Consider the following 27,968-nt stretch of genomic DNA (forward strand, 5'->3'; position numbering starts at 1 on the left):
AGTCACGTTTCAGGCCCCATCATAGCACAGAAACTGCACTTGTTAAAGTTACAAACGACTTGTTCTTAGCTTCGGACCAAGACTGTATGTCACTATTAGTTCTACTTGACCTTAGTGCTGCATTCGACACTATAGATCACAACATTCTTCTAGATCGCTTACAATATTACACAGGTATTCATGGTCAGGCTTTAAGCTGGTTTAGATCCTACCTGTCTGACCGATACCATTTTGTAGAATTAAATGGTGAATCCTCCAGTTTACTACCAGTTAATTATGGGGTCCCTCAAGGATCAGTTCTAGGACCTCTGCTTTTCTCTATATACATGCTTCCATTAGGGAACATTATTAGAAGACATGGGATTAGTTTCCATTGTTATGCTGATGACACACAGTTATATATCTCATCAAAACCAGATGAAATAGCCACAGTGTCCAAATTAACTCAGTGCCTTAGAGAGATAAAAGACTGGATGAGCTGCAACTTTCTATTGTTAAACTCCAATAAGACTGAAATACTACTCATAGGTCCAAAAACCAGTGCACATAAACTCTCACAACTTAACTCCCATTTAGAGGGATGTACTATTACAAGTAGCTCGACAGTGAAAGACCTCGGTGTTATACTAGACAGTAACTTGTCTTTTAAAAATCATATCGCCCATACTACCAAAACAGCCTTCTTCCACCTTAGAAACATTGCCAAGCTGAGAAACATCCTGTCTGTATCTGATGCTGAGAAGCTAGTTCATGCGTTCATGACCTCTAGACTGGACTATTGCAATGCATTACTAGGTGGTTGTCCTGCATCTTTAATAAATAGGTTACAGTTAGTCCAAAATGCAGCTGCCAGAGTTCTCACTAGGACAAGAAAGTATGACCATATAACCCCAATTTTATCATCTCTACACTGGCTACCTGTTAGGTATAGAATTGACTACAAACTGCTGCTACTTACGTACAAGGCTCTTAATGGTTTAGCTCCCATGTATCTAACTAGTCTTCTAACACGTTACAATCCTTCACGCTCTCTGAGATCACAAAACTCAGGGCTTCTGGTAGTTCCCAGAATATCTAAGTCTACTAAAGGTGGTAGAGCATTTTCTTATTTAGCTCCCAAACTTTGGAATAGTCTTCCTGATAGTGTTCGGGGCTCAGACACACTTTCCCAGTTTAAATGTAGATTAAAAACTCATCTCTTCAGTCAGGCGTACACATAATACATCCCATAATATCATGCACCAGTACATCAGACCAGCACATTTTTATGAACGGCAGATATGTTAATCCCTTTCCACTGCTTTTCTCTTTGTACCCATCCCGAGGCATCCAGACACTGTACCAGCTCCCATCGTCCTCTGTGGGACGAAGCCTTTGGACATCCACTGAGCCGAGGCCGACTCTAAGAATCCTGAGACATCTCCAGTTAGACTCTGTGGTACTCAGAAGATCAGAAGTCCTTGAACCTCACACCAATACAACATTTGTTTGACTGTATATTACAATCACACCCCCAGTGTCACCCATATGAGGATGGGTTCCCCCTTGAGTCCGGTTCCTCTCAAGGTTTCTTCCTTTACCAATTTAAGGGAGTTTTTCCTTGCCACTGCTGCCTGAGTCATCTCAGACTTGCTCATAGGGGAATAAATACATACACACTGTGAACTATATACATCTAATAATAATCTAGAATTTTTATTCTGTTAATTCTTATTTCTTTTATTATTCGTTATTTCCTTTATCATTAATTATGTTTACCTTCTGCTCTATGTTTATGTTCTGTAAAGCTGCTTTGAGACAATGTCTATTGTAAAAAGCGCTATACAAATAAACTTGAATTGAATTGAAACTTGAATACAGGTGTTAGGGGTCAGCGCGGATCCGTTAGGGATCAGCGCAGACTTGGTGCCATGTGTGTTTGTGTCACGTGATTGTCCCGCCCACGTCTGCTCCTCCCCGGTCATCACACCTGTTTCCCACTGTGTGTGATATTCCGTGTTGCTATATATGTGAGCCCCGTTGCATTAGGCAGCGCGGCTTCATTGATGATATTGTTAGTTCCTCATGTGTTGTGGTTTATGTTTGTCTTCCTAATGTATTAAACCCCTTTCATTTGAAGCTATCCTGTGTACGGGTTTGTCTCCAAGCCACTTCTGCCAGGGTCCTGAACGAATGAAGCCACCTCGACCATGCAGACCCTGCAGGATAGCTTCCAGCTCGGACCAGCTTTTTTTTTCATTTTCCCCCTGGACTGTTCAGCCAGTCCTTCCGGTGACATCGCTCCGCATCTCGCCGGTGAAGGACGCCGCTCCACTTCCGGTTCCGTTCCGAGGAGGACGTCGCTTCACCACTTTCGCGGAGGGTGTCACCATGTTATTGGGGTTCCTTTTTTTTTAGGTGCCCTGTGGCATCGCCCCACATCTCTCCGGTGAAGGACGCCACTCCACTTCCGGTTCCGAGGAGGATGTCGCTTCACCACTTCCGCGTGGGGTGCTGCAGGCCCGAGGCTGGGTGCCTTCCCGTCCTCCTGCCCTTTTCCTCAGCTCGCCAAGGCGCGGGTTTGGCCGCGGTGCGTCTGGGGAAGATGCTCGGCCCTTCAGCTCGGCGGTGGACGTCACTCGGCCCTTCAGCTTGGCTGTGGACTTCACTCGGCCTTCAGTTCTGATGCGGACGTCGCCTCGGCCCCTTAGCTTGGCTGTGGACGTCGCTACTTTTTGCTACTATTCTTTACTTACTCATTTGTGCAACTATGAAATAAAAGTCTGACGATTGTTGTGGTGGGTCTGATCTCCAACAACAACAAGACAGTCTACCTACAGGAGACTAAAAACCTGGAGAGATGGTGCTAGGAGAACCAGGAAACACCCAGGATCTAGTACTGGACCTCTCACTCCATCTTCACTGTTTTTCTGCACACCTTTTTTGCACTATGACACTAACTCTGGACTGTCAGTTTAACTCTGGACTTGCACAGCACAGTGCCACTTTATAGACACTATACTGCACATGAATACTTTAAGGACAATCATTAAAACCATACACATTGTCAGGATGCAGGGGGGAATGGACTCAAAAATGCAGAAAGCAAAAGACTTACAGGCAATTAGTTTACTTATGAGAATGTTCTGTAAATAGCAGGAACATAAACAACAGAATAAATCAATGAGTCACAGGGATAACAGAAATAATAGGTCAAAACAAAAAGCTCCTCAACAAGATATGATGACAGGGTTCCACAAACAAAAAACAGACCTGACAGAAAAATCAAGAAGGGCGAGTCCAGGAAACAGTAAGATTCTCAAGGAAAAACAAATGAATAATCCAACAGAGTCGTTTAGTCCTCCGAAGCAAAGAAACAAAAATAATCCAACCAAGATCTCCAAAGTTTGGGCTGAGAAAGTCTGCAAAAAGGAAAATCCACGATTTGGAACACACCCGGTCGAAATCAAACATGAAAAGCTGTCAAAACGAAACTGAAACTTACGGTGGGGGGGGGGGGGGGGGGGGGGGGAAGCATGCACGAGCGGTAACATGATACATGAAGAGACAATCTGGCAAAGAGTGTCCGCAGTCAGCATGCTTAAATAGTCTGGTGGAGTATAAAGGGGTATTAACCCGGAAATGCCATGGCCAAGATGGCTGCCGACCTGGAAGTGACTGATTAACAGCCGAGTGAGCAGGCAGAATATGACACACATTTAGGTATATACATTATCTTTCACATATATTTTCATGGTTTCATTTTTATATAGTTTTTATGTAGTTTATACTTTGTACCAAAGAACAGTCCTGAACGGGCTTGAGGCGAGACACATGGAAGGTGGGATGTATCCGTAAGCTCCTTGGAAGCTTAAGACGTACAGCTACAGGGTTGAGTATCCTGGAGATGGGGAATGGTCCGACAAAGCGAGGTGTGAGCTTGCGGCAAGACCCCTTGATGGGGAGGTCCTTGGTGCATAGCCATACCTTTTGGCCGACACGGTACTTAGGTGCCGGGCGCCGGTTGCTGTTGGCCCACCGGGCATAGTTCTGCGAGGACTTAAGAAGCACCTCACAGGCTCTTCTCTAGGTGTGACGACAACGCGTGGCTAGGGCGAGAGCGGAGGGGACAGACGCCTCGAATTCTTGGGATGTAAAAATGGGTGGTTGGTAGCCATAAGCGGCCTGGAACGGGGACATGCCTGTGGCTGAAGAGGGCAAGGAGATGTGGGCGTACTCCACAAAAACCAACTTGGCGGACCAGGACTCAGGTTGCTCAGCACATAAGATGCGAAGACCTGCCTCCAAATCTTGATTACAGCGTTCCACTTGACCATTGGTTTGGGGGTGGAATCCCGATGACAGGCTAACTGAGGCTCCCAGTAGCCGACAAAACTCTCGCCAAAAACCTGATGTGAACTGGGGTCCTCGATCAGAGACTATGTCTCTAGGCAAGCCATGTAGTCGAAAGAGGTGCTGGACGAGGAGCAGAGCAGTCTCCTTGGCAGTAGGGAGCTTGGGCAATGATATAAAGTGCACCATCTTAGAGAACCGATCCATTACAGAGAGGATGGTGGTCTGGCCAGCTGAGGGAGGTAATCCAGTAATAAAATCCACTGCAATGTGAGACCATGGTCGTCGAGGGACAGGAAGAGGACAAAGGAACCCAGCCGGTGGAGTACGAGAGCTCTTATGTTGAGCACAGGTGGTGCATGCACCCACAAACTGGCAGATGTCCCGACGGAGGGTTGGCCACCAGAAACGCTGTTGAATGGTCGCCAAGGTACGGGACACACCGGGGTGACAAACCAAAGGCGAGCAATGACACCCCTGGAGAACCTGGGAGCGTAGGTTCTTGGGAACAAAAAGTCTGTTTGCAGGACAATTGCTGGGAGTGGCTTGCCCAGATGTGGCCTGACGGACCGTCCTCTCGATGTCCAGTTGAATAATCTGGACGGTTACCGATGTGGGAAGGACATTTTCGGTGGTATAATCTTCCTCTTCTGGGGAGTGTAAGCGTAAAAGGGCATCTGGTTTACTGTTCTTGGATTCTGGGCGATAAGACAGGGTGAAGTTAAAACGGCCAAAGAAGAGACCCCAGTGAGCTTGGCGTGCGTTCAGGCGTTTGGCCGTTCTGAGATAATCCAAGTTGCGGTGGTCGGTCCAAACAATGAAAGGTTGATTTGCCCCCTCCAACCAGTGACGCCACTCCTCAAGGGTGAGTTTCACAGCCAAAGAGTGCACCCGATTGTCCTAGGATGACCTCTGAGAGAGAACGGCTCCTAATCCCTGATTAGATGCATCCACTTCGATGATAAACTGGAGGGCAGGATCAGGTAGAGTCAATACGGGGGCAGAGGTGAAGAGCTCCTTAAGCCTATTAAAGGCCAGCTCGGCCTCCGAGCTCCAAGTGAAGGTCTGAAGAGTGGAGGTGAGCCGATGAAGGGGAGCGGCTACTGCACTGAAGCCCCGTATAAACCGCTGGTAAAAGTTGGCAAACCCTAAGAATCTTTGAAGCTCTTTACGTGACCTAGGACACGGCCAATCCTTGACTGACGTAATATGAGCCGGATCCATTTGGATGCTGCCTACTGAAAGGACAAACCCCAGGAAGGTGGTCTGGGTGACATGAAACTCGCACTTCTCAGCCTTCACAAACAAATGATTCTCTAGCAGGCATTGCAGCACGGTCCGAACATGCACTCGATGTTCCTCCCGAGAGCGGGAAATAATGAGTATGTCATCAAGATAAACAAAGACGTACTGGTTCAGCATTTCCCGCAGCACATGGTTTACCAGAGCCTGGAACACCGCTGGGGCATAGGTGAGGCCGAACGGCATGACCCGGTATTCATAGTGACCAGTGGGAGTGTTAAAAGCAGTCTTCCACTCATCACCCTCCCTGATGCGCACCAGATGATAGGCGTTCCGGTGATCGAGTTTGGAAAAGATAGTGGCCCTCTGGAGCAGTTCAAAAGCTGAAGACATAAGAAGCAATGGGTAACGGTTCTTTATAGTTATGGCATTAAGTGCCCGATAGTCAATGCATGGTCACAATGAAACATCCTTCTTACTGACAAAAAAGAACCCGGCACCAGCCGGGGAAGAGGACAGACGAATAAGACCGGCAGCCAATGATTCCTGAATGTACGTAGTCATGGCTTCCCTCTCTGGCCCAGTGAGGCTGAATAGACAACCACGAGGAGGAGAAGTTCAATTCAATTCAATTCAATTCAAGTTTATTTGTATAGCGCTTTTTACAATAGACATCATCTCAAAGCAGCTTTACAGAACATAAACATAGAGCAGAAGGTAAACATAATTAATGATAAAGGAAATAACGAATAATAAAAGAAATAAGAATTAACAGAATAAAAATTCTAGATTATTATTAGATGTATATAGTTCACAGTGTGTATGTATTTATTCCCCTATGAGCAAGTCTGAGATGACTCAGGCAGCAGTGGCAAGGAAAAACTCCCTTAAATTGGTAAAGGAAGAAACCTTGAGAGGAACCGGACTCAAGGGGGAACCCATCCTCATATGGGTGACACTGGGGGTGTGATTGTAATATACAGTCAAACAAATGTTGTATTGGTGTGAGGTTCAAGGACTTCTGATCTTCTGAGTACCACAGAGTCTAACTGGAGATGTCTCAGGATTCTTAGAGTCGGCCTCGGCTCAGTGGATGTCCAAAGGCTTCGTCCCACAGAGGACGATGGGAGCTGGTACAGTGTCTGGATGCCTCGGGATGGGTACAAAGAGAGAAGCAGTGGAAAGGGATTAACATATCTGCCGTTCATAAAAATGTGCTGGTCTGATGTACTGGTGCATGATATTATGGGATGTATTATGTGTACGCCTGACTGAAGAGATGAGTTTTTAATCTACATTTAAACTGGGAAAGTGTGTCTGAGCCCCGAACACTATCAGGAAGACTATTCCAAAGTTTGGGAGCTAAATAAGAAAATGCTCTACCACCTTTAGTAGACTTAGACATTCTGGGAACTACCAAAAGCCCTGAGTTTTGTGATCTCAGAGAGCGTGAAGGATTGTAACGTGTTAGAAGACTAGTTAGATACATGGGAGCTAAACCATTAAGAGCCTTGTACGTAAGTAGCAGCAGTTTGTAGTCAATTCTATACCTAACAGGTAGCCAGTGTAGAGATGATAAAATTGGGGTTATATGGTCATACTTTCTTGTCCTAGTGAGAACTCTGGCAGCTGCATTTTGGACTAACTGTAACCTATTTATTAAAGATGCAGGACAACCACCTAGTAATGCATTGCAATAGTCCAGTCTAGAGGTCATGAACGCATGAACTAGCTTCTCAGCATCAGATACAGACAGGATGTTTCTCAGCTTGGCAATGTTTCTAAGGTGGAAGAAGGCTGTTTTGGTAGTATGGGCGATATGATTTTTAAAAGACAAGTTACTGTCTAGTATAACACCGAGGTCTTTCACTGTCGAGCTACTTGTAATAGTACATCCCTCTAAATGGGAGTTAAGTTGTGAGAGTTTATGTGCACTGGTTTTTGGACCTATGAGTAGTATTTCAGTCTTATCGGAGTTTAACAATAGAAAGTTGCAGCTCATCCAGTCTTTTATCTCTCTAAGGCACTGAGTTAATTTGGACACTGTGGCTATTTCATCTGGTTTTGATGAGATATATAACTGTGTGTCATCAGCATAACAATGGAAACTAATCCCATGTCTTCTAATAATGTTCCCTAATGGAAGCATGTATATAGAGAAAAGCAGAGGTCCTAGAACTGATCCTTGAGGGACCCCATAATTAACTGGTAGTAAACTGGAGGATTCACCATTTAATTCTACAAAATGGTATCGGTCAGACAGGTAGGATCTAAACCAGCTTAAAGCCTGACCATGAATACCTGTGTAATATTGTAAGCGATCTAGAAGAATGTTGTGATCTATAGTGTCGAATGCAGCACTAAGGTCAAGTAGAACTAATAGTGACATACAGTCTTGGTCCGAAGCTAAGAACAAGTCGTTTGTAACTTTAACAAGTGCAGTTTCTGTGCTATGATGGGGCCTGAAACGTGACTGAAACTCTTCAAGGATGTTGCTCTCCTGTAAGAAGGAGCTCAGTTGAACAGACACAACCTTTTCAAGTATTTTAGACATAAACGGGAGGTGTGAGATAGGTCTGTAATTTGATAGTTCATTAGGGTCTAAGTTAGGTTTTTTGATGAGTGGCCTAATAACTGCCAACTTAAAAGACTTCGGGACGTAACCTAAAGATAACGAGGAGTTAATGATATTAAGAAGAGGCTCACCAGCTTTATGTAACACTTCTTTCAGTAATTTAGTTGGGATGGGGTCTAGTGAACATGTTGTTGATTTAGCTGTAGTAATAAGTTTATCTAACTCTTCCTGTCCTGTACTTGTAAAGCTGTGTAAAGCCTTAGGTGAGATTGTGTCACTGGTTGCTCTCATATGTTGGGCGTCACCTATTTTATTCCTGATACTTTCGATTTTATCAGTGAAGAATCTCATAAAGTCCTCACTACTGAAATGTGATGGAATAGTGTGTTCAGATTTCTGATTTTTTGTTAAACTAGCCACTGTGCTAAATAAAAACCTGGGATTGTTCTGGTTATTTTCTATGAGTTTGCTCAGGTGCTAAGCCCTAGCAGCTTTTAGAGCCTGTCTATAGCTGGACATACTGTCCTTATACGCAATTCTAAACACCTCTAATTTAGTTTTTCTCCATTTCCGTTCGAGGTTACGGGTTTCTCTCTTGAGGGTGTGAGTGTGACTATTATACCATGGTGCAAGTGTTTTATCTCTAACCTTCTGTAATCTGACTGGGGCAACAGTGTCTAATGTGCTAGTGAGTATAGCGTCTATGCTGTTAGTCATTGCATCTAGGTCGTTTGAGTTTGAGGGTACATTAAGAAGTCCAGACAGATCAGGCAGGTTATTTGTGAATCTGTCTTTGGTGGTCGAAATAATGGTTCTACCGAGTCGATAACGTGGTGAGACACAGTTAGTCTGTTCTACAGGTAGTGTGTACATTATAAGGTAATGGTCTGTGATGTCATCACTTTGGGGTATGATATCTATTTCAGTGACTTCTATTCTGTGTGATATTATTAAATCTAGTGTGTGGTTACGTCGATGAGTTGCACTAGTGATGTTTTGTTTGAGCCCAAGTGAGTTTAGTAAGTCCATAAATGTGAGTCCTAAAGCGTCGTTTGTGTCATCAACATGAATGTTAAAGTCTCCTACAATTAATGCTTTGTCAAAGTTAACTAATAGGTCTGAGAGAAAATCTGTGAATTCTCTAAGAAAAACTGTGTAGGGCCCTGGGGGTCTGTACACGGTCGCTAGAGCAAGAGACATAAGGGATTTCTTCGTGTGCACGTGCGATAGTGTAACATTAAGGACGAGCACTTCAAAAGAACTAAATCTATGCTGTGTTCTCTGGGTAACAGTGAGGTAATCACTAAGGATAGTGGCGACACCACCTCCACGACCAGTCAGACGAGGCTCGTGCTTATAGATATATCCTGATGGTGTAGACTCGTTTAGACCGATGTATTCATTTGGTTTAATCCACGTTTCGGTGAGGCAGAGTGCAGTAAGGCTATTATCTAAGATCATTTCATTTACAATAAGTGCTTTGGGTGCAAGAGATCTAATGTTCAGAAGTCCAAACTTTAAGAACTGTTTTTGTTTGTTTCTTTGGCATTTTTCTGGTCTAATTACAGTAAGATTATTTCGAGGACTTCTCGTGTATTTACTTTTGGATCTCACTGCTCGGGGAACAGACACAGTTTCTATAGGGTGAGCTATGTGTGCATTTTCTGTGTCAATGTGCTGAGGTGGAGGATGGCTATTAAGATTTAAATTTAAAGAGTAGTTTACCAGTCAGAAGGTGTTCAGCGCCCTGGAGATGTGGTCCGAGAGGATCTCCGCTCCAACTCTGCTGGGGTGCAGGCCGTCAGCACGGAATAGCCTAGGACGCTCCCAGAAAACATTCCAATTATCGATAAAGAGTAGTTTCTGAGCCTGACACCATGACTGTAACCATTCATTTAAAGCGAAAAGTCTACTGAACCTTTCAATTCCTCGCTGGTAAGTTGGAAGTGGTCCAGACACGATGATCCTCGTCGTGGGCGATGTGCTGCGAACCGTCTCCACCAGGGTGTTGAAGTCCCTCTTCAGGATCTCCGACTGCCTCAGGCTGGTGTCATTCGAGCCGACATGAAGAACCACAGCTCTGGTGTTTCTGCTCACGACTCTAGGTACCTGTGCAGAGACATCAAGAACACGAGCACCAGGTAAGCAGTGAGTGCGAGCCTTACCTTTAGCCACCGTAGCACGGACGTGGCGGACGATGGAGTCTCCGATGATCACGTTGTCGCAGTCCGCCTTGCGAAGGGGGGCGAAGCGGTTCCGGGTGGGGATCTCGAAGACCGGCGGTGGTGGAGGGGGAGAGGTCCTAGGCCGGGGACCGGCACGCGTCCTCCGCTGCTGCACCCAGGGCCTGCGGTGTCCTGGCGCCGGAGTGAACAGCTCCTGGGCAGGCCACTTCATCGGTGTGTTGGGCCTGGACAGAGAAACACGCGGGGTAGAGGTGGAGGGAGTGGTAGTTACATCCTGGGAGTTTACCTGAGACAGGTGAGCGACCGACCGGGGAGCTTCCAGCGCGGCTTTCCGCTCCCGCAGCTCGGCCTGCTTCACCTGTAGTTCGCGGATCTGCTTCTCCACAGCAACCAGCTGGAGTTCTAGCGAGTGCAGCTCCAATTCGTCCTCACCTGCACTCAAAGGCAGAGACGTAACCGGCATGGTGTTACAGAGCAAGTACAACAGATTGTGGTAGCGGTAGCCGAGCTAATGGGCTACTTGTGCTAGCCGGCTAGATGCGGACTATTTAACCTGTTTATTTATTTATTGTAAATCACTTGATTCTAAAAGATGAGAAAGGACATGGAGGAGAGCAGGGTGGGAGCGAGCCACTGGACTGAGCAGGTCAACTCCTTGCCTCTCACTCCAGTCTGTGAAATGAAAATGTGGAAGATGCGAGAGCTTGTACTAGCCGTAGCCGAGCTAACAAGCTAGTTATGCTCGCTGGCTAAAAGCTGACGCTGCGGGACAAGTAAATACTTTGTCAAGAATTAAAGTGTAGACTCAAGATAACTCGGAGTTGAATAAAAAATATACTCAGCCAGACATATAAATTGGAAGATGCGAAGATGGAAGATGCGAGAGCTTCCTGTGTGCAGCTTGCTTCCTGTGTGCAGCTTGCTTCCTGTGTGCAGCTTGCTTCCTGTGTGCAGCTTGCTGTACAGGTGTATCAGAAAGGTGGAAGTCTATAAATGGACTGTCCTATTAGATTGTGCATGAAAATGAATCATTAATACATCAAGTTAAAAATAATTACCTTTTCCTCCTCTCCCACATCAGGAATAGTTGTAAGTGCCATACAATGGAGAAATAATGTAAACTGTTTAATGAAAAAATTCACCATGAGATCAGTAATCTTCTTTTTCTTCTTCTACCGCTTATCCGGGGACGGGTCACGAGGCAGCAGTCTAAGCAGGGATGCCCAGACTTCCCTCTCCCCAGACACTTCCTCCAGCTCTTCCGGGGGAATACCGAGGCGTTCCCAGGCCAGCCGAGAGACATAGTCCCTCCAGCGTGTCCTAGTTCTTCCCCGGGTTCTCCTACCGGTTGGGCATGCCCGGAACACCTCCCCAGGGAGGCGTCCAGGAGGCATCCGAAACAGATGCCCGAGCCACCTCAGCTGACTCCTCTCGATGTGGAGGAGCAGCGGCTCTACTCTGTGCTCCTCCCGAGTGACCGAGCTCCTCACCCTATCTGGTGAGGAGCTCAGCCACCCTGCGGAGGAAACTCATTTCGGCCGCCTGTATCCGGGATCTCGTCCTTTCCGTCATTACTCAAAGCTCATGACCATAGGTGAGGGTAGGAACGTAGATCGACCGGTAAATAGAGAGCTTCGCCTTGTGGCTCAGCTCTTTCTTCACCACAACAGATCGGTATATCGACCGCATCACTGCAGAAGATACACCAATCCGCCTGTCGATCTCCCGCTCCATCCTTCCCTCACTCGTAAACGAGACCCCAAGATACTTAAACTTCTCCACTTGATGCAGGAACTCTCCACCAACCTGAAGGGGGCAAGCCACCATTTTCCAACTGAGAACCATGGCCTTGGACTTGGAGGTGCTGATTCTCATCCCCGCCGCTTCACACTCGGCTGCAAACCATCCCAGTGCATGCTGAAGGTCCTGGTTTGAGGAAGCCAGCAGGACAACATCATCTGCAAAAAGCAGAGACGGAATCCTGTGGTCCCCAAACCGGAATCCTTCCGGCCCCATACTGCGCCTAGAAATTCTGTCCATATAAGTAATGAACAGGACCGGTGACAAAGGGCAGCCCTGCCGGGGTCCAACATGCACCGGGAACAAGTCTGACTTACTGCTGGCAATGCGAACCAAACTCCTACTCCGGTCATATAGGGACCGGACAGCCCTTAACAGAGGGCCCCGGACCCCATACTCCCAGAGCACCCCCCACAGGTCACCACGAGGGACACAGTCGAAAGCCTTCTCCAAATCCACAAAACACATGTGAACTGGTTGGGCAAACTCCCATGAACCCTCCAGCAACCTGGCGAGGGTATAGAGATGGTTCAGTGTTCCACGACCGGGATGAAACCCGCATTGTTCCTCCTGAATCCGAGGTTCAACTATCGGCCGAATTCTCCTCTCCAGTACCCTGGCTGAGGAGTGTGATCCCCCTATAGTTGGAACACACCCTCCGGTCCCCCTTCTTAAACAGAGGGACCACCACCCCAGTCTGCCAGTCCAGAGGCACTGTCCCCAACCTGCATGCGATGTTGCAGAGGCGTGTCAACCAAGACAGCCCCACAACATCCAGAGACTTGAGGTACTCAGGGCGGATCTCATCCACCCCCGGTGCCTTGCCACTGAGGAGCTTCTCAACTACCTCAGTGACCTCAGCTTGGGGAATCGACAAGTCCACAACTGAGCCTCCGCCCTCTGCTTCCTGAATGGAAGACATGTCGGTATTCCTTCCACCGTCCGAGGATGTCCCCAGTCGAAGTCAGCCGATTCCCACTCCCACTGTAATCAGTGTGAGCAGGGCACTGCTTCCCCCACCTGAGGCGCCGGACGGTTTGCCAGAATTTCTTCGAGGCCAACCGATAGTCCTTCTCCATGGCCTCACCGAACTCCTCCCAGACCCGCGTTTTTGCCTCCGTAACCACCCGGGCTGAAGCTCGCATGGCCCTTCGGTAACTATCAGCTGCCTCCGGAGTCCCCCGAGCTAACCATGCGTGATAGGACTCCTTCTTCAGCTTGACGGCATCCCTTACTTCCGGGGTCCACCACCGGGTTCGGGGATTGCCACCACGACAGGCACCGGAGACCTTACGGCCACAGCTCCGAGCGGCTGCGTCGACAATGGAGGTGGAGAACATGGTCCACTCGGACTCAATGTCTCCAACCTCCCTCGGGATCTGATTGAAGCTCTGCCGAAGGTGGGAGTTGAAGATCTCTCTGACCGGAGACTCTGTCAAACATTCCCAGCAGACACTCACAGTACATTTGGGTCTACCAAGTCTGTCCAACTTCCTCCCCCGCCATCGGATCCAACTCACCACCAAGTGGTGATCAGTTGACAGCTCCGCCCCTTTCTTTACCCGAGTGTCCAAGACATACGGCTGGAGGTCAGATGAAACAACCACAAAGTTGATCATCGACTTCCGACCTAGGGTGTCCTGGTGCCATGTGTACTGATGGACACCCTTATGCTTGAACATGGTGTTCATTATGGACAAACTGTGACTAGCACAGAAGTCCCCTCCTTGAACCGCCACCTTATTGTGGTGGAGAGGTTTGCGTGCCTGAATGATCCTAGGAGCTATGTTGTCTGGGGCTTTTTGCCCCTGGTAGGGTCTCCCAAGGCAAACAGGTCCTGGGTGACAGGCCAGACAAAGATCGGTTCTAAAAACCCTTATGAGTAAATTAAAATCAAGGTCCGTGACGTCGCCCGGTAAGGCGCAACCGGGGCCCCGCCCTGGAGCCAGGCCCGGGGTTGGGGCTCGCATGCGAGCGTCTGGTGGCCGGGTCTTGCCCCACGAGGCCTGGCCGGGCTCAGCCCAAAAGAGCGACGTGGGGCCGATCTCCTGTGGGCCCACCACCTGCAGGAGAAACCGTATGGGGCCGGTGCAATGTGGATTGGGTGGCAGTCGAAGGCGGGGGCCTCGGCGACCCAATCCCCAGACACGGAATGTGACTATCAGTAACCCACTGGCTAAATTGTAAAACCATCAAAAACATAGGTGTGTTAAAATACCTGTGTAGATGTAACAGAAAAATGGGTGTCACAATGGGTGTGACGAGAGACACACTGCGAGTATGTGAACTATAAAATAGAGAATTAGCAACCTAGCTTAACAATACCTAAAAAGGTCACACAAAATACTCAACACACACCTATAAGGAAAGAGTAAATCATTGTTGGATGTATTGAACAATCCATCTCTTACTAGACAGGATTAAAACTATACAGCAGTTACCACTAGAGGGAGTCAAAAGCATTTTAGTTTCACTTTACAATCACCACAGAGTACATCATCCTGATATGATCTGAAATAATTTGAGTAACTAACAATTGGGACTTTATATTTTATAACGGATTTTAAAAATGAACAGTGTAACAAATTGGCTTATTCCTTTTTACTTGTTCTTTATGTACCCCATTTTTATATGTAATGGGATTAAAATAAAAATTGTAATAATTAAAACAATAAACATTTATACTCATAAATACTGTGAATTATTCTGTAGCCTTTTAATTTATTGTTCGTGGTAAGTTGTTCAGTCACTTCTGCTAATGTTACAGTTGTGAAGATTTTCGTATTCTGTGTCAGATTTTATAAGGATGTGAGCCAATGAGGTTTTTCGGACAGCTATATACAGTAACACCACTTGGACAAACACTCTAGTAATGATGAAATTTTTGCATAGGATGATGATATTATCTGGTTGCATTTTTTTTTCACCTGAAAGTGTTTGTCCAGATTTGTCCAGATATTTGGACCGTAGACAGTAACAGCCATATGAACAATAGGCTATGACATTAAGCCATAACCTGAAAGATCAGAACTGCTTTGGTGGCACAAGAGGGACACAGTATTATGAAATTATTTTTAATGTTTTCTCTCTCTCTCTCTCTCTCTCTCTCTCTCTCTCTCTCTCTCTCTGCGCATGCGTGGCAGAAGAGTTGGAAACGCAGCTCTGTTGGATCAACAGCTCGAGCTCACAGTTCTCTCAGCACAACATGTCTCAGTTCAGTGTACAGGAGTTACATATACTCCGGGATATTAGTTTATTTAGAGTCGAAGGGGCTGTCAGGCATTACCGAAAGTGAGTAACTTTAGTAACTTGTGGATCAGCGCTGACTTAAGGAGCGAACTGTTTAGAACGAATCAGTCCGATTTGGTGAACCGGTTCATCCAGTTCACTAAAAATATCCGGTTCAAAAGAACAATTTGTTCACGAAAATGGCCATCACTAACGGGCAACCCGTCTCCCGCATGAAGAAAATCCCACTTGGCTGTAAGTCCCCACTAGTTAAGCACTCTGTGTCTTTCAGGAGATTGCAGTTTATGGTTTTAAATGAGAGTCAGAATGAACTAAATGTGTTCTTTAAGTTCAGGATTGAGAACTTTGACTACAACATTTTCGTTTCCACTGACACAGACATAAAATGTTTTAAATGTGGTCAGATAGGGCATCGTGTCTGCGCCCATCCTGAGAGAAAGAGTGACCCCAGTGTCTCCAAGCGACGGGGGCAGAACGCAGCTGAGCCTGCTGGAGCCGTTCCCCCTGTGGCTACAGCTCAGCCTGCAGCTGAAAGCCCTGCAACAGCTGCTGCACCAGGGCCTAGGGAGCATGAGCCCCAAGCTCAGACTGCAGACCAGAGCTCCACTAGTGACATACCCACCCCAGGAATGCCCTGCTTGGCCGAACAGGACCGGGAGAAGCCCTTCTCGGCTAAACCAAACCGGGAGAAACCCTGCTGAGCTAAACTGGACCAGAAGAAGCCCTGCTCAGCTGAACCGGGTCGGGAGAAGCCCTGCTCCGCTGAACTGGGCCAGGTAGAATGACCGCAAATCTAAAAGAGCTGTCGCCCGGAGACACCGGTCACTACACAAGTGCTGTTCAACACCCTGTTCAAAGTTCCAACAAAGAGAAAGAAACGAGATAAGGGACAAGGAAAAAGTGAATGCTTTTTTATCTTTGTTTACGCTCCCACCGGTGCAGTGGAGAGAATGAGGTTTTTACACAAACACAACAATGTTGTTTTAATCTGTAGCACTGCAGAGTTTTTAGTTTTAAGGAGTGATTTTAATTGTACGGCAGAACATATAGACAGAAATCACACAGAGCTTCGTTTAGCTTCCCATGGAGGGATTTAAACAAGAAACAGAGACAGTACACGTGGGCCCACTGCATAGACAACACACTCTCCCTTGCGAGATTAGATCGATTTTATGGTCTTAAGCATCAGCTTTTTTTTTACAAAGTTTTTTTTTTCAAGTAGGCATCTTGGATCACTGCATAGTTCAGTGCACCATTGCTAAAAAGAATGTAAAACCTAAGAGAGCTTACTGGCATTTTTAGAGTCTTTTTATGGAATTGTTTTAATGGATTTTTTTTTTCATGGGATTGTTTTAAACTCCCTACAGCAGTGGTGGGATGTGACAAAAGCACACAAGGTGGGATTCTGTCAACACTACACTCTCAATGTCACAAAAGACATTGCCAGATCTCTAAAAGCTCTAGAGGTAGAAATAGTGGAACTTCAGCATTTGGAGGACACAGGAAATCAATGGCATATTAACCCTCTGGGGTCTAAGGGTATTTTTTGGGCATTGAGAAGTTTTGTCATACCCTGATATTTGTGCATTTTTTCAGTTGCTTATGAAGATATAAATGGCTACAGTCTAATATCAGCACAAACTGGACTACAGTAATATGTGTGTCACGGACTGACACAGGCGAATGTGGATCCTTATGCAGTTACTCCTTTTAATTGACAAAAACAGGAAACAAGTAACAAGTGAACATGCAGGCAAAACAGATCAGAACACTGAGCAGGACATGGAACAGGAACAGGAACAGAGACATAAACAGACAACATACTACATACTAGACACTGACCCTCTGGGGTCTGAGGGTATTTTTGGGTCTGGAGAAGTTTTGACATACCCTGATATTTGTGCTTTTTTCAGTTGCTTATGAAGATATAAATGGCTAAAGTCTAATATCACTGTAATCAGCACAAACTGGACTACAATAATATGTGAGCGGCATGTATGTACATGATTATGTTTTTGAGAAAAACACAAACATTATAAATCACTTGAATAAGGCCATAAAACACATACAGAACATTGGTTCACATGACTTTTGAGAACTGGATCTTGTATCCTAGTGTTTTTGCTTCAAAATTATGTGAAAATCATCTTGTTTACTTGCTCACAGAAAACTATATATTGATTTACATTTTCTAAGACACTTTTTGTTTGTAAAAGGCATATGCAAGTAGGCGTCAACTATCAGTCATATTAATGTAATTCACACCTGAGAAGACAAAGGCCAGCATAATGAGCTGCATAATGAGCCTTTCAGGTAAGTGTGTGACTGAGAGAGGAGTTACAAGAATGTGGAGATTACAAGAAGAAGGAGTTAAAAGAAAGTGAAGACAAAATAAATGTGTATATTTTGTGTTTGTAGTTTATTTAGAATATTTAACTTGTGCAAACAGTGCCAGACAAGAGATAAGTACTAAAAAAATCCTAAAATCCACATGAAGTGCATGTGTGCCAGACAAGAGACCGAGCAAACAGACACTATACTACAAGACAGATGCTTAAAATAAATAAAAAAGTAACAATATGTATACAAGTAACAATATTGTATATGACCAATACAATATGGCTCTGTTAAAATATTTAATGGAATCTGTTAAAACTTGGTGCTTCTTACAGCATTGTTTGGGGCGTTGATCTTGTTTGCATAGCCCGCGTCAGGTAATTTCCATATGAATGGCGTGCGCGTGATAGGTGGGATCACATTAGCGCTAATGAGGTCGAGCCAGAAAAACTGTACCTCTCTTTACTTACATACAGATTACACAAAAAGACAATATTTGCATTTTATTCATGTTCGTGTGATAAGTATTGGTGGAGTTATCAGTTCATATTTGTAACGTGTTTCAGGAAGATGGTCAAGAAGAAAGAGATGTCTGAATGCACACCCTGGTTATTTTCTTTATTTGCCAAAAGCACAGCGTTTTGTTGTTATTATGAAGGCAGTCAAATAAAAGTAGACACTTCACAGTTTCGAATGATGTATTACATGTATGTGTATGATTATGAATGATGGAGTATTTTAAGTGGATTTCACGTTGAAGAGGAAAAAAGTGCCAAAAATGTGCCGGCGTGCCTGTCGACCACAGAGGGCTAAAAAATGACTCACAACCGGGAAGTGAACAAAACAGAGTACATCTAGAGAACGAGAACCAATCACAAGACGGAGACAGACAAGGACTAAGACAAAACACCTGGGGAAGAGATTGAATGCAATTAAATGTCTGTGGTAACAAATAGGTGGGCGGGGTCAACAATTAACATCAGGGAATGACAGCAGACAGACACAAGGGAAAATACGAACAGACTTGTTACAGAACACCCCCCCCCCACACACACACACACGAACGGCTTCCAGATGCTCCCAATTCTACAGAAACCAGTCCAGGAGGGTGGAGCGAAGGTGCAACTAGGGCGGGAGGGCGGGTCGGGTTCATATAGTGGCGGCGATAGCCAAGCAGGAGGCCAGGGCGGCGCCGGCTGAGCAGATGGCCAGGGCGGCACCGGGAGAGCAGGAGGCCAGGGTGGCGCCGGCAGAGCAGGTGACTGGGTGCTGGAGGCGGAGCCAGAGACCAGAGCAGGACCGGAGACCAGGGTGGTGCCAGAGGTTGAGCCAGAGACCAGAGCAGGACCGGAGACCAGGGTGGTGCCAGAGGTTGAGCCAGAGCCCAGGGCAGGACCGGAGACCAGGGTGGTGCCGCAGGCATAGTCAGAGACCAGAGCAGGACTGGAGACCAGGGTGGTGCTGCAGGCCGAGCCAGGGACCATAAAGGAGTTGGCGGCCAGGGTAGTGCTCTGAGCCTGTAAACAGGGACAGGAGGTAGAAGGGAAGGCAAATCCAGTGAAACGAAACACAGGACAGATAAAACAGGAACGTTAATAGGTTCAGGCCAGGCAGAGAGTTCAGGGAGTTTGGGTGTCACCATGTCGACTGCGCTCTCCGACTCAGTCATTTCGGTCGACCCGGCCGGTTCGGCTGGTTCCGTAGACCCAGCTGGTTCCATCGACCCAGAATTCTTTGAATTCTACAAAGCGTTCCGGGCAGTAATAGAGCAGGATGTGCTGGAGGTCATACAGGATAGTGTGAGAGCTCCCGTCAAGGTGCAGGAGAGCCGTCCTGACCCTGTGCCTAAAAAAGTGACTGAAAGCTGCTGTCAAAAGCATTAGCATCGAGACTGACGAAGGTGATGGAGCAGATCATTCACCAGGACCAGACGTACTGTGTGCCTGGCAGGTTGATTTTTGAGAATATATACAATATCTAATTCTCCAGTATCATCTCCAGGCTATTGGACTTAAAGACAGGTCTGATTTTCCTAGACCAGGAAAACGGCTTTTGCCCGGGTTGAGCACGAATACTTGTGGTAGGTGCTGGAAAGCTTTGGGTTTAACCCTGGTTTCATAACCATGATCAAGGTGTTGTACAGTGAAATTGAGAGTGTACTGAATGTCAACGGTGGTTTATGTGCTCCTCTTAGAGTGTACAGAGGGATCAGGCAGGGCTGTTCCCTCTCAGGTATGTTGTACTCTCTGGAGATTGAACCTCTTTAAAACAAGTTAAGGAGTCATCTCTTTGGTTTTAATACTCCACATTTTATTGCCTCCATGTGCTTGTCAGCTTATGCAGATGACTTGGTAGTCATGATAACCAGACACAACGATGCAAAGTTTTTAAATGCCACTTTAAAGGACTTTCAGATTCGATCTTCTGCCAAGGTCAAATGGGTTAAAAGTGAAGCCATTGTAGTTGGGGAGTGGGGAGGTGGGACACCTTCACTGCCAGAAGGCTTAGCATGGAAATGATGTGGTTTTAAATACTTGGGTGGCTACCTGGGGAGCAATGAGTTTTAACATAAAAACTGGGAAGGTTCTGTAGAGCATGTGGAAGGCAGATGGAGCAGGTGGAAACGGTTGGTCCCAAAGATGTCCTACATGTGGCAAATGCTGGTCATCTACAACCTCGCCACATCGTCCCTCTGGCACAAGCAAGCCTGCATTGATCCTCCACCAAACCTGCTAGCAAGCATCCTGCTGGTGGATTTCTTCTGGGACAACCTACACTGGATTCCTCAGTGTTTCCGGGGTGAAGGGGAGATGGACTTTAGGTCAGTGATGGGGAAGCTGCTCTACAGATCCTGTGTTAAAGTTTGAAATAAAAAAAAGCTGAGTGGGGGGCTAGACACCCCATGGAGAAGTGTTTTGGGTTTTAATGCTGATATTAAACCGGAGTGGAGGGCACTGTACAAACTACCAATGCCAAAAAGAGCTGAAGATCTACAGTGGAGGATTTTACATGGTATTATCTCTGTGAACTCAGAGTTATTACTCAGAATGAAAAACAGTATTTCTGTTTTAAACCCTGATATTGCACATGACTGTCCTTTTTGTTCACAGAGAGAAACAGTTTTTCTTGCGTTTATTCACTGCTCCAGGTTACAGTCACTGTTTCTGTTTTATGGATCATTTTAAGGTTGTTTTATGTTGATTTTACTGTTCAGTGTTTTATTTTTGGTTTTAAATACGTTAGGAAACACAGGTTCAGGTGCCAACTGGTTAACTTTATCCTCGGCCAAGCGAAGATGGCAATATACCTGAGCCGGAAAAACCAGATTGCACAGAACACTGACTGTGAGGCCACACAAATATTAAAAAGGCTGATAAAATCAAGAATTTTAATTGATTTTATTTTTTGCAGACGTGTGAATGATGTGTATGTGTTTAAATGTGTGTGGTGTTGGGAGAATGATTTGTGCTCTGTTGAGGAAGGAGAAATAAACTTTGCACCAGAATTAAACTAATAACTCATGTTTTACTCAGTTATGAAACCATCTTATTTATTTATTTATTTATTTATTTATTTATTTATTTATTTGCCATGTATTTTTATGATATGTGACTTGTGTAAATAAAGTGTTGTAAAAGGTTTTTTTTAAAAAAAAAAAGTCCCCCCCCCCCTCTCTCTCTCACTGTGAGGATGTGGCAAAGCTTTAACACACACCTCTACTCTGTCAGTCAGTCAGCCATTAGAAGGACAAGATGGAGCTCAGTCCACTGCCTGTGATGCTCTGTAAGTAAATGTTTGTGTATCTTTGTGTCTTCATTAGAGTGAGTGGTGGGGTATAAATTTGTTCATCTGCAGTCTGAATGTCCTGAGTGATGAGCTTATTGTGTGATTAGGACATTGATGTGGCAAAGGCAGAGGTTGCAAAAGTACACACATCCTTTACTCAAGTAGAAGTACAGATACTCATTTTTTAAAAGATTCCAGTAAAAGTTGAAGTAGTAACCACACTCTTTTACTCAAGTTAAAGTAAAGAAGTATGGGCTCTGACATGTACTTAAGTAAAAAGTCGTCGTTACTACTACCTGTTTAATGTCATGCTGGTAACTGGACGTCATGTTATATATATATATATATATATATAATATTTTTTTGGGTTGACACAATTCGCAACGCATTCGCCAGGAATCCTTTTTGACGCCGATTATTTCAAACATCTCCCTCATATATGGCCATGTGTGGTCAGGAATGTCCTCGTTGTTAGTTATTTTAACATCGGTGACTCCCTCTGAATTAACATTAGCCATTCCTTTTGTAGGCGTGCTGCTTATTGTTAGCTCCGCTATCTTTAGTCTATGTCTGATAGCCAGTAAATAATACAGTACACCAGTCACATGGGGAAAAAGCCGCACAATGATAGGATGATAGGAAGGAAACAGCGTTCAATGAGAAGAAATAATACTAAAAGTAACGAATCCATTTTGAAAATGTAAGAAGTAAAAAGTACAGATATTTGTGTAAAAATGTAATGAGTAAAAGTAAAAAGTTGTCCGAAAAATAAATAGTGGAGTAAAGTACTGATACCAGAAAAATTTACTTAATTACAGTAACAAAGTATTTTTACTCCGTTACTTCCCTCCTCTGGCTAAAGGACACCATCATTATTTTCTAACTACTTGAACAATCTCTGCTTGAACATCCTTAGGTCACGACATTTCCTGTCTTATCTGCATGGTGGTTGTTTCCTGTCCACAAAAGCAGCACTCTACAGATGCACATTTCCTGTTGCCGATTTCAGTGTAAATCCTCCTCAGAGATATAGATATAGCCTGTGGAGGCCACCAAACTATACTAAACTCATGGTCTTATTCTTGGTACAGGTTTTTGAGCACTGTGCTTCGTTATATGGTGCAAAAGATGAGACAAAAAGGAAGTGGAAACACCTTTAAATGAGAAATTAGACCAGAATCTCTTACTCCAACAAGAGTGTAGAGACCTTTAATAAAAACCTTTTCACACAAAAAACCTGATCAATGACCAGTTAGAAAGTAAAGAAATAGTAAAGGCCCTTCCTGTTTAAATTGTATGAAGTGTACTATCACTGCTCTCACTTAATCAAAATAAAACCTCTAGCAGTCTGGACACACTTCTCTGTCCTCTCTAACCACACTACTGAAAATGTCATGCATGAAAATCATTCAAAAATACAATTGAGATACAGTATATCCTCACTGCATGAAAAATTGCATGCCTTGTTAAAATGATCCAGCTAGGATGTAAAAATAATCATGACTGGTGTACTGTTGAGGCAATTAATACTTTTTTAGATAAATTAAAAGGAAAAGCAGGTGAAGAAAAGTGAGGGATTATTTCCCCGACCTTGACAAGTTTGTCTTTTCTGTGATGCGGGCACAAAAAGTTAGCAGCTATAAAGAACTCTCAACAGAAATGTTTTTGTGTTACAAAAGGGATAGTAAAATATACATGCTATTCTTTACTTCCTTCTTCACTGTTTCTTTCCTCTCTGTACATTTTGAACTCGAATGTGAGCAACAGGTTTCCAAACAGAGCTGTTGTTCCTACACCTACTTCTGTGTTCAGAGCTGATTGTATGTTGGCAAAAGAGACATGGATGGAGCTTAAAGATACACGAGAAATTTAGTTGCACAAACTGTGGGAGAAAAATGGATATACAGTGTTATTTGTACCTCTAAATATTCATTTATATGGACATCTACTCTACACTCAGAGGAACGGTGTGAAGTGAATCTTCTACAGGGCCTCCTGTTCTAAACTTGTAGAAGAGGGACTCTTTGGACACAGAACACGTCACTGATGAAGTGACTACTGTTGTCATGGAGCCCTCCCTCCAGGTCATACAAAAAGAACAGATGGTCTTCCCACTGGACTCTACAAGAACTCCTGGACATTTTCCATATTTATATCATGTTCTGTTTCTGTTCCCTTTTTAGTGCTGATTTCACTCATACCTGTGGTCCAGGCTCAAGGTGAGTTATATATAGTTTATCTTTATATTGTCTCCTTATTTTTTTTTTTTAGGCTTAAGAAGGTTGTGTATAATTTGTTAATTTGTTCCCTGTTTATTTACTAATCATTTGGGAAGTCCTGGCCTTAGCAAGTCATGGCCTAATGGTTAGAGAGTCTGACTCGTAACCCAAAGGTTGTGGGTTCGAGTCTCGGGCCGGCCACGACTGAGGTGCCCTTGAGCAAGGCACCGAACTCCCCAACTGCTCCCCGGGCGCCACAGCATAAATGGCTGCCCACTGCTCCGGGTGTGTGTTCACGGTGTGTGTGTTCACCACTGGATGGGTAAAATGCAGAGAACAAATTCTGATTATGGGTCACCGTACTTAGCCGTATGTCACGTCACCATGTAGTGTTTTAGATCTAACCAAAGGAGGCTACAAAATCAGATTTAAATAAACAATTTTGTACACAAATAGTTTTATGCTGCTGAAATTTCTTAACATATTAAATATAAAACAGCACAAGTTTAACCCTCCTGTAATCTTCCCTGCTTTTCTGCAATTTAGGAGCACCGAGTCAAACTGACCTGGTCTGATTTCACTGCTTATAACAAATGAGCAGTAAAATGTTTACAAAATATTAACATATATTTTTCACACATTTCGTAATATTTGGTATAATAAACCTCATTTATATACAATAAATAAAGTAAAATAATAAAGCAGAAATTATGATTTTTTTTCACTACATTTATTATCGGAGGCACATAATTTGATGAAATATTACATACTAAAGACAGTGTGTGTGTGTGTGTGTGCGGGGGGGGGGGGGCCTTATTGTTGCCCTCTGCTGGTTTATCTTTATATTGTAATATATTATCTTTATATTTATAATGTCTCCTTTTTGTAATATTTGGTATAATAAATATATAATATAATAAACCTCATTTATATACAATAAATAAAGTAAAATAATAAATGTAAATTATTATTTAAGTAAAGTAAAAAAGTAAAGCAGAAATTATGAATTAGTTTCACTATATGATCAGAGGCACATGATTTGATGAAATATTACAGACTAAACACTGTGTGTGTGTGTGTGTGTGTGTGTGTGTGTGTGTGTGTGTGTGTGTGTGTGTGTGTGTGTGTGAGAAGCTTATTGGTAGATCAGGTGTTGCCCTCTGCTGGACAAAGGCATATCACAAGTGTGAAATATTTACAAATGTGTAGCTTTTTTTATGGAGGCCCAATGAAATGCAATGTCCAATGCTTGTCTGTGTGTTTGTGTGGTGTGTAAGTGTGTGTTTGGGTGCGTGTGTTTGTGGACATTGTGTGCAAGTGTGTGTGTGTGAGTGTATCTGTATGTATGTTCATTGCACTGGCAAGGGCAAGAGTGTGAACAATTGCCCTACTAAATGTGGCCAGACGAACTCAGGTGTAATAAAATATTTTTATGAACACATAATTCAATAAAAATAGATAGAATTAATTTTACTTGCAAAGTGCATCATTTGGAACAATCCATGTCATTTTCAGGCAAGTATATGTAAGAAAACAAAAGAGAACAGCTGATATAACTAGTGCTAAATAAAATGCTCCATGATGCCCCTGATTACTTAATATTAAGCAGGTTACACATATCAGTATCAACAAGTAACAAAAACATGAACTCATACTCACTCTAAAAATGATATTAGTAGTGTAGACTTGGGAATGACTTTATGTAAGGTTTATTAACAACAGAATGTTTTATAGGGAGTCCTAAAGCTGTGGTGTCCATAAAGCCTGATACACATGTGTTCACTGGGGAGATTGTTACTCTCAGATGTGACATACAGGGAGGAGGAGACACTCAGTGGACTTACAGCTGGAATAAAGATAATAATAAACTCTATTCAGATGGAAATGAGAGAAATTTCATAGACAACACAATGCAGGAGTTCAGAATCTGGTCTGTTGAAGACTCTGAAAGTGGAACCTACACCTGCAGAGGACATGGGAGATACAATCAGAGCTCAGAGATTAGTGATGATGTTACACTGACTGTATCAGGTGAGTCTGTGTGTTTTTATTTCTTATTTAATATCTTCACATTATTTTTATTGTTCAGGTTTTGAGCTGTCAGAAACTGAGTCCCTGTTTATTTAATGTTGACTTTTACTTCCCTGTCTAGTAAACACCAATTTCTATCACGATCATCATCATGTCGTTTTCACCTTGTGACCTCACCTTGTGTTGGATTTTGCTATTATCTGATTTATTTGATGATTTGAGACATTAGAATTAGAAGGTTTTATCTGTGAATTCTGTCATTTTGAGAGATTTTTGTTATCATCCACCTCAGTCCCTGCCTCATCACAGAAATCCCTCACAATATTTAAACACAATCCTCATTATCTTCTCTTCACTTTACTGTTCACATTAACACCTCTCACCTCTAATAACCCATGATTTACTTTTGTTCTGTTGGATGTATTTCATGTCATTAATGTATTTTAAGACATTTAAATATGTAATAACTTTGTCTGCTGTCGACTCTATAAAATGTGTGAACACTCAGATTTAATGATGATGTGATACACAGGAACATCCCAGACATTTTGACCACTGCTATCTGATTACAAACTGAATTAATTATAATTATATCTAAAATATACTAGATATCAGCCGTGTACGAAAACATACAACTGTAACATCTTGTATTAAATGTTAAATATAAATGTTAGTTTTAGACACAAAGCATCTGCTAGACAGTGAATCTACTGCTTATGTTGTAAAGTGTAACGCAGCTCTGACACCTTCATCATTTCACACCAACAGTGAAACCCAAACCGACTGTGAGAGTGAATCCTCAGAGCTCCGTCTACACTGGAGACACTGTCACTCTGAGCTGTGAGCTGCAGCAGGGGATTGGATGGGAGTTTTACTGGTATAAAAATAATCAGTGGCTACGGACCAGTGAACAAGTGAACACACTTAAAGTGACAGTCGATAATGCAGGAGAAACAGAGTACCGGTGTCAAGCATACAGGAGAAACTACCACAACTACTACACAGAGCTCAGTGATCCTGTCAAGATTACAGTGAGAGGTATGTCATGATTTTTTCCTCTTTTCATCACAGGTTTGTTAGAAGGCGTAAACATTATTGCTTAATTATTTTGTAATTTCTTTTTTGATATTCCAGAATTTTCAGAATAATCTCTAAGTACATATGTTTAAAAGCATTTCTGACTGGTGAGACCCAAAGACATTTTATTTAACAATTTAACACACACACACACACACACACACACACACACACACACACACACACACACACACACACACACACACACACAAACACACAATAACTATGTTGTCTGACATGTAAAATCTTCAGGAAAGAAAAGTTTATATTTTGTGTTTTTTATATTTATTTATTAAAATATAGATTATATAAATGAAATCTGGATGAGAAAACATCTGTAAGTGAGAACTGTTAAAGATACTTGGGACACGTCTGAGGGCAACCCAGCACATATATATTGACCTGTTTCTGTTGTGTTTTTGTTTACGTTGTCATGTGGGTTTTTGTTCTGATTCATGTCTTGTCTCCGCCCCTGTCCTGTCATTGGTTGTTGTTCTAATGTATCTGGATTATTCTCACCTGTTTTCACTTTAACCCTTCATTTGTCAGTGTATTTAAACCCCTTTGTTTCACCATGTATTTGTCTTGTAACTGTTGTTACTGCTGTGTGTTTAGTCTGCAGATGTCCTGATCTAGTGTTTGTTTTTGCTTCATTTCTGTCTCACAGGTTTATAAATGGAAACAGTAACTCTATAACAGTTAGACACATTGTTTTATTACTTAAACTTTGTTAAAAGAAGAAAAGCTGGAAACTGGTGGAATTATTTTTATTATTACAAATTATTTACATAAACAACTATTTTTGTACAAATAAGTTATCATTTGGTTTCAACAGTAAAACCCAAACCAACTGTGAGAGTGAATCCTCAGAGCTCCATCTACACTGGAGACACCGTCACTCTGAGCTGTGAGCTGCAGCAGGAGACTGGATGGGAGTTTTACTGGTACAAAAATAATAAGTGGTTACAGAATCTGAACAATGAACAAGTGAACACACTTAATGTTACAGTCGATAATGCAGGAGAAACAGAGTACAAGTGTTGGGCACACAGGATAAACAACTACAACTATTACATGACACAGTTCAGTGATCCTGTCGAGATTACAGTGAGATGTATGTCATGATTTGTCTTC

The 27,968-nt window shown here is 43.7% G+C and overlaps 2 protein-coding genes across 2 annotated transcripts in view; both read left to right on the forward strand.

Moving 5' to 3' along the window:
• Positions 1-27,968, forward strand: part of LOC113633967 (leukocyte immunoglobulin-like receptor subfamily A member 4) — an 87,871-nt gene that overhangs the window by 56,553 nt on the left and 3,350 nt on the right. The window lies entirely within an intron of this gene.
• On the forward strand, positions 25,610-27,959 carry LOC125138510 (leukocyte immunoglobulin-like receptor subfamily B member 2). The gene is made up of 3 exons (XM_047799956.1): positions 25,610-25,757; positions 26,526-26,795; positions 27,670-27,959. Exons 1-3 carry the CDS (start codon positions 25,637-25,639, stop codon positions 27,957-27,959), a joined length of 681 nt encoding a protein of 226 aa, XP_047655912.1. The 5' UTR covers positions 25,610-25,636.

This window comes from Tachysurus fulvidraco, chromosome 1 (genome assembly GCF_022655615.1).
Source record: "Tachysurus fulvidraco isolate hzauxx_2018 chromosome 1, HZAU_PFXX_2.0, whole genome shotgun sequence".
NCBI classification, from domain to species: domain Eukaryota; kingdom Metazoa; phylum Chordata; class Actinopteri; order Siluriformes; family Bagridae; genus Tachysurus; species Tachysurus fulvidraco.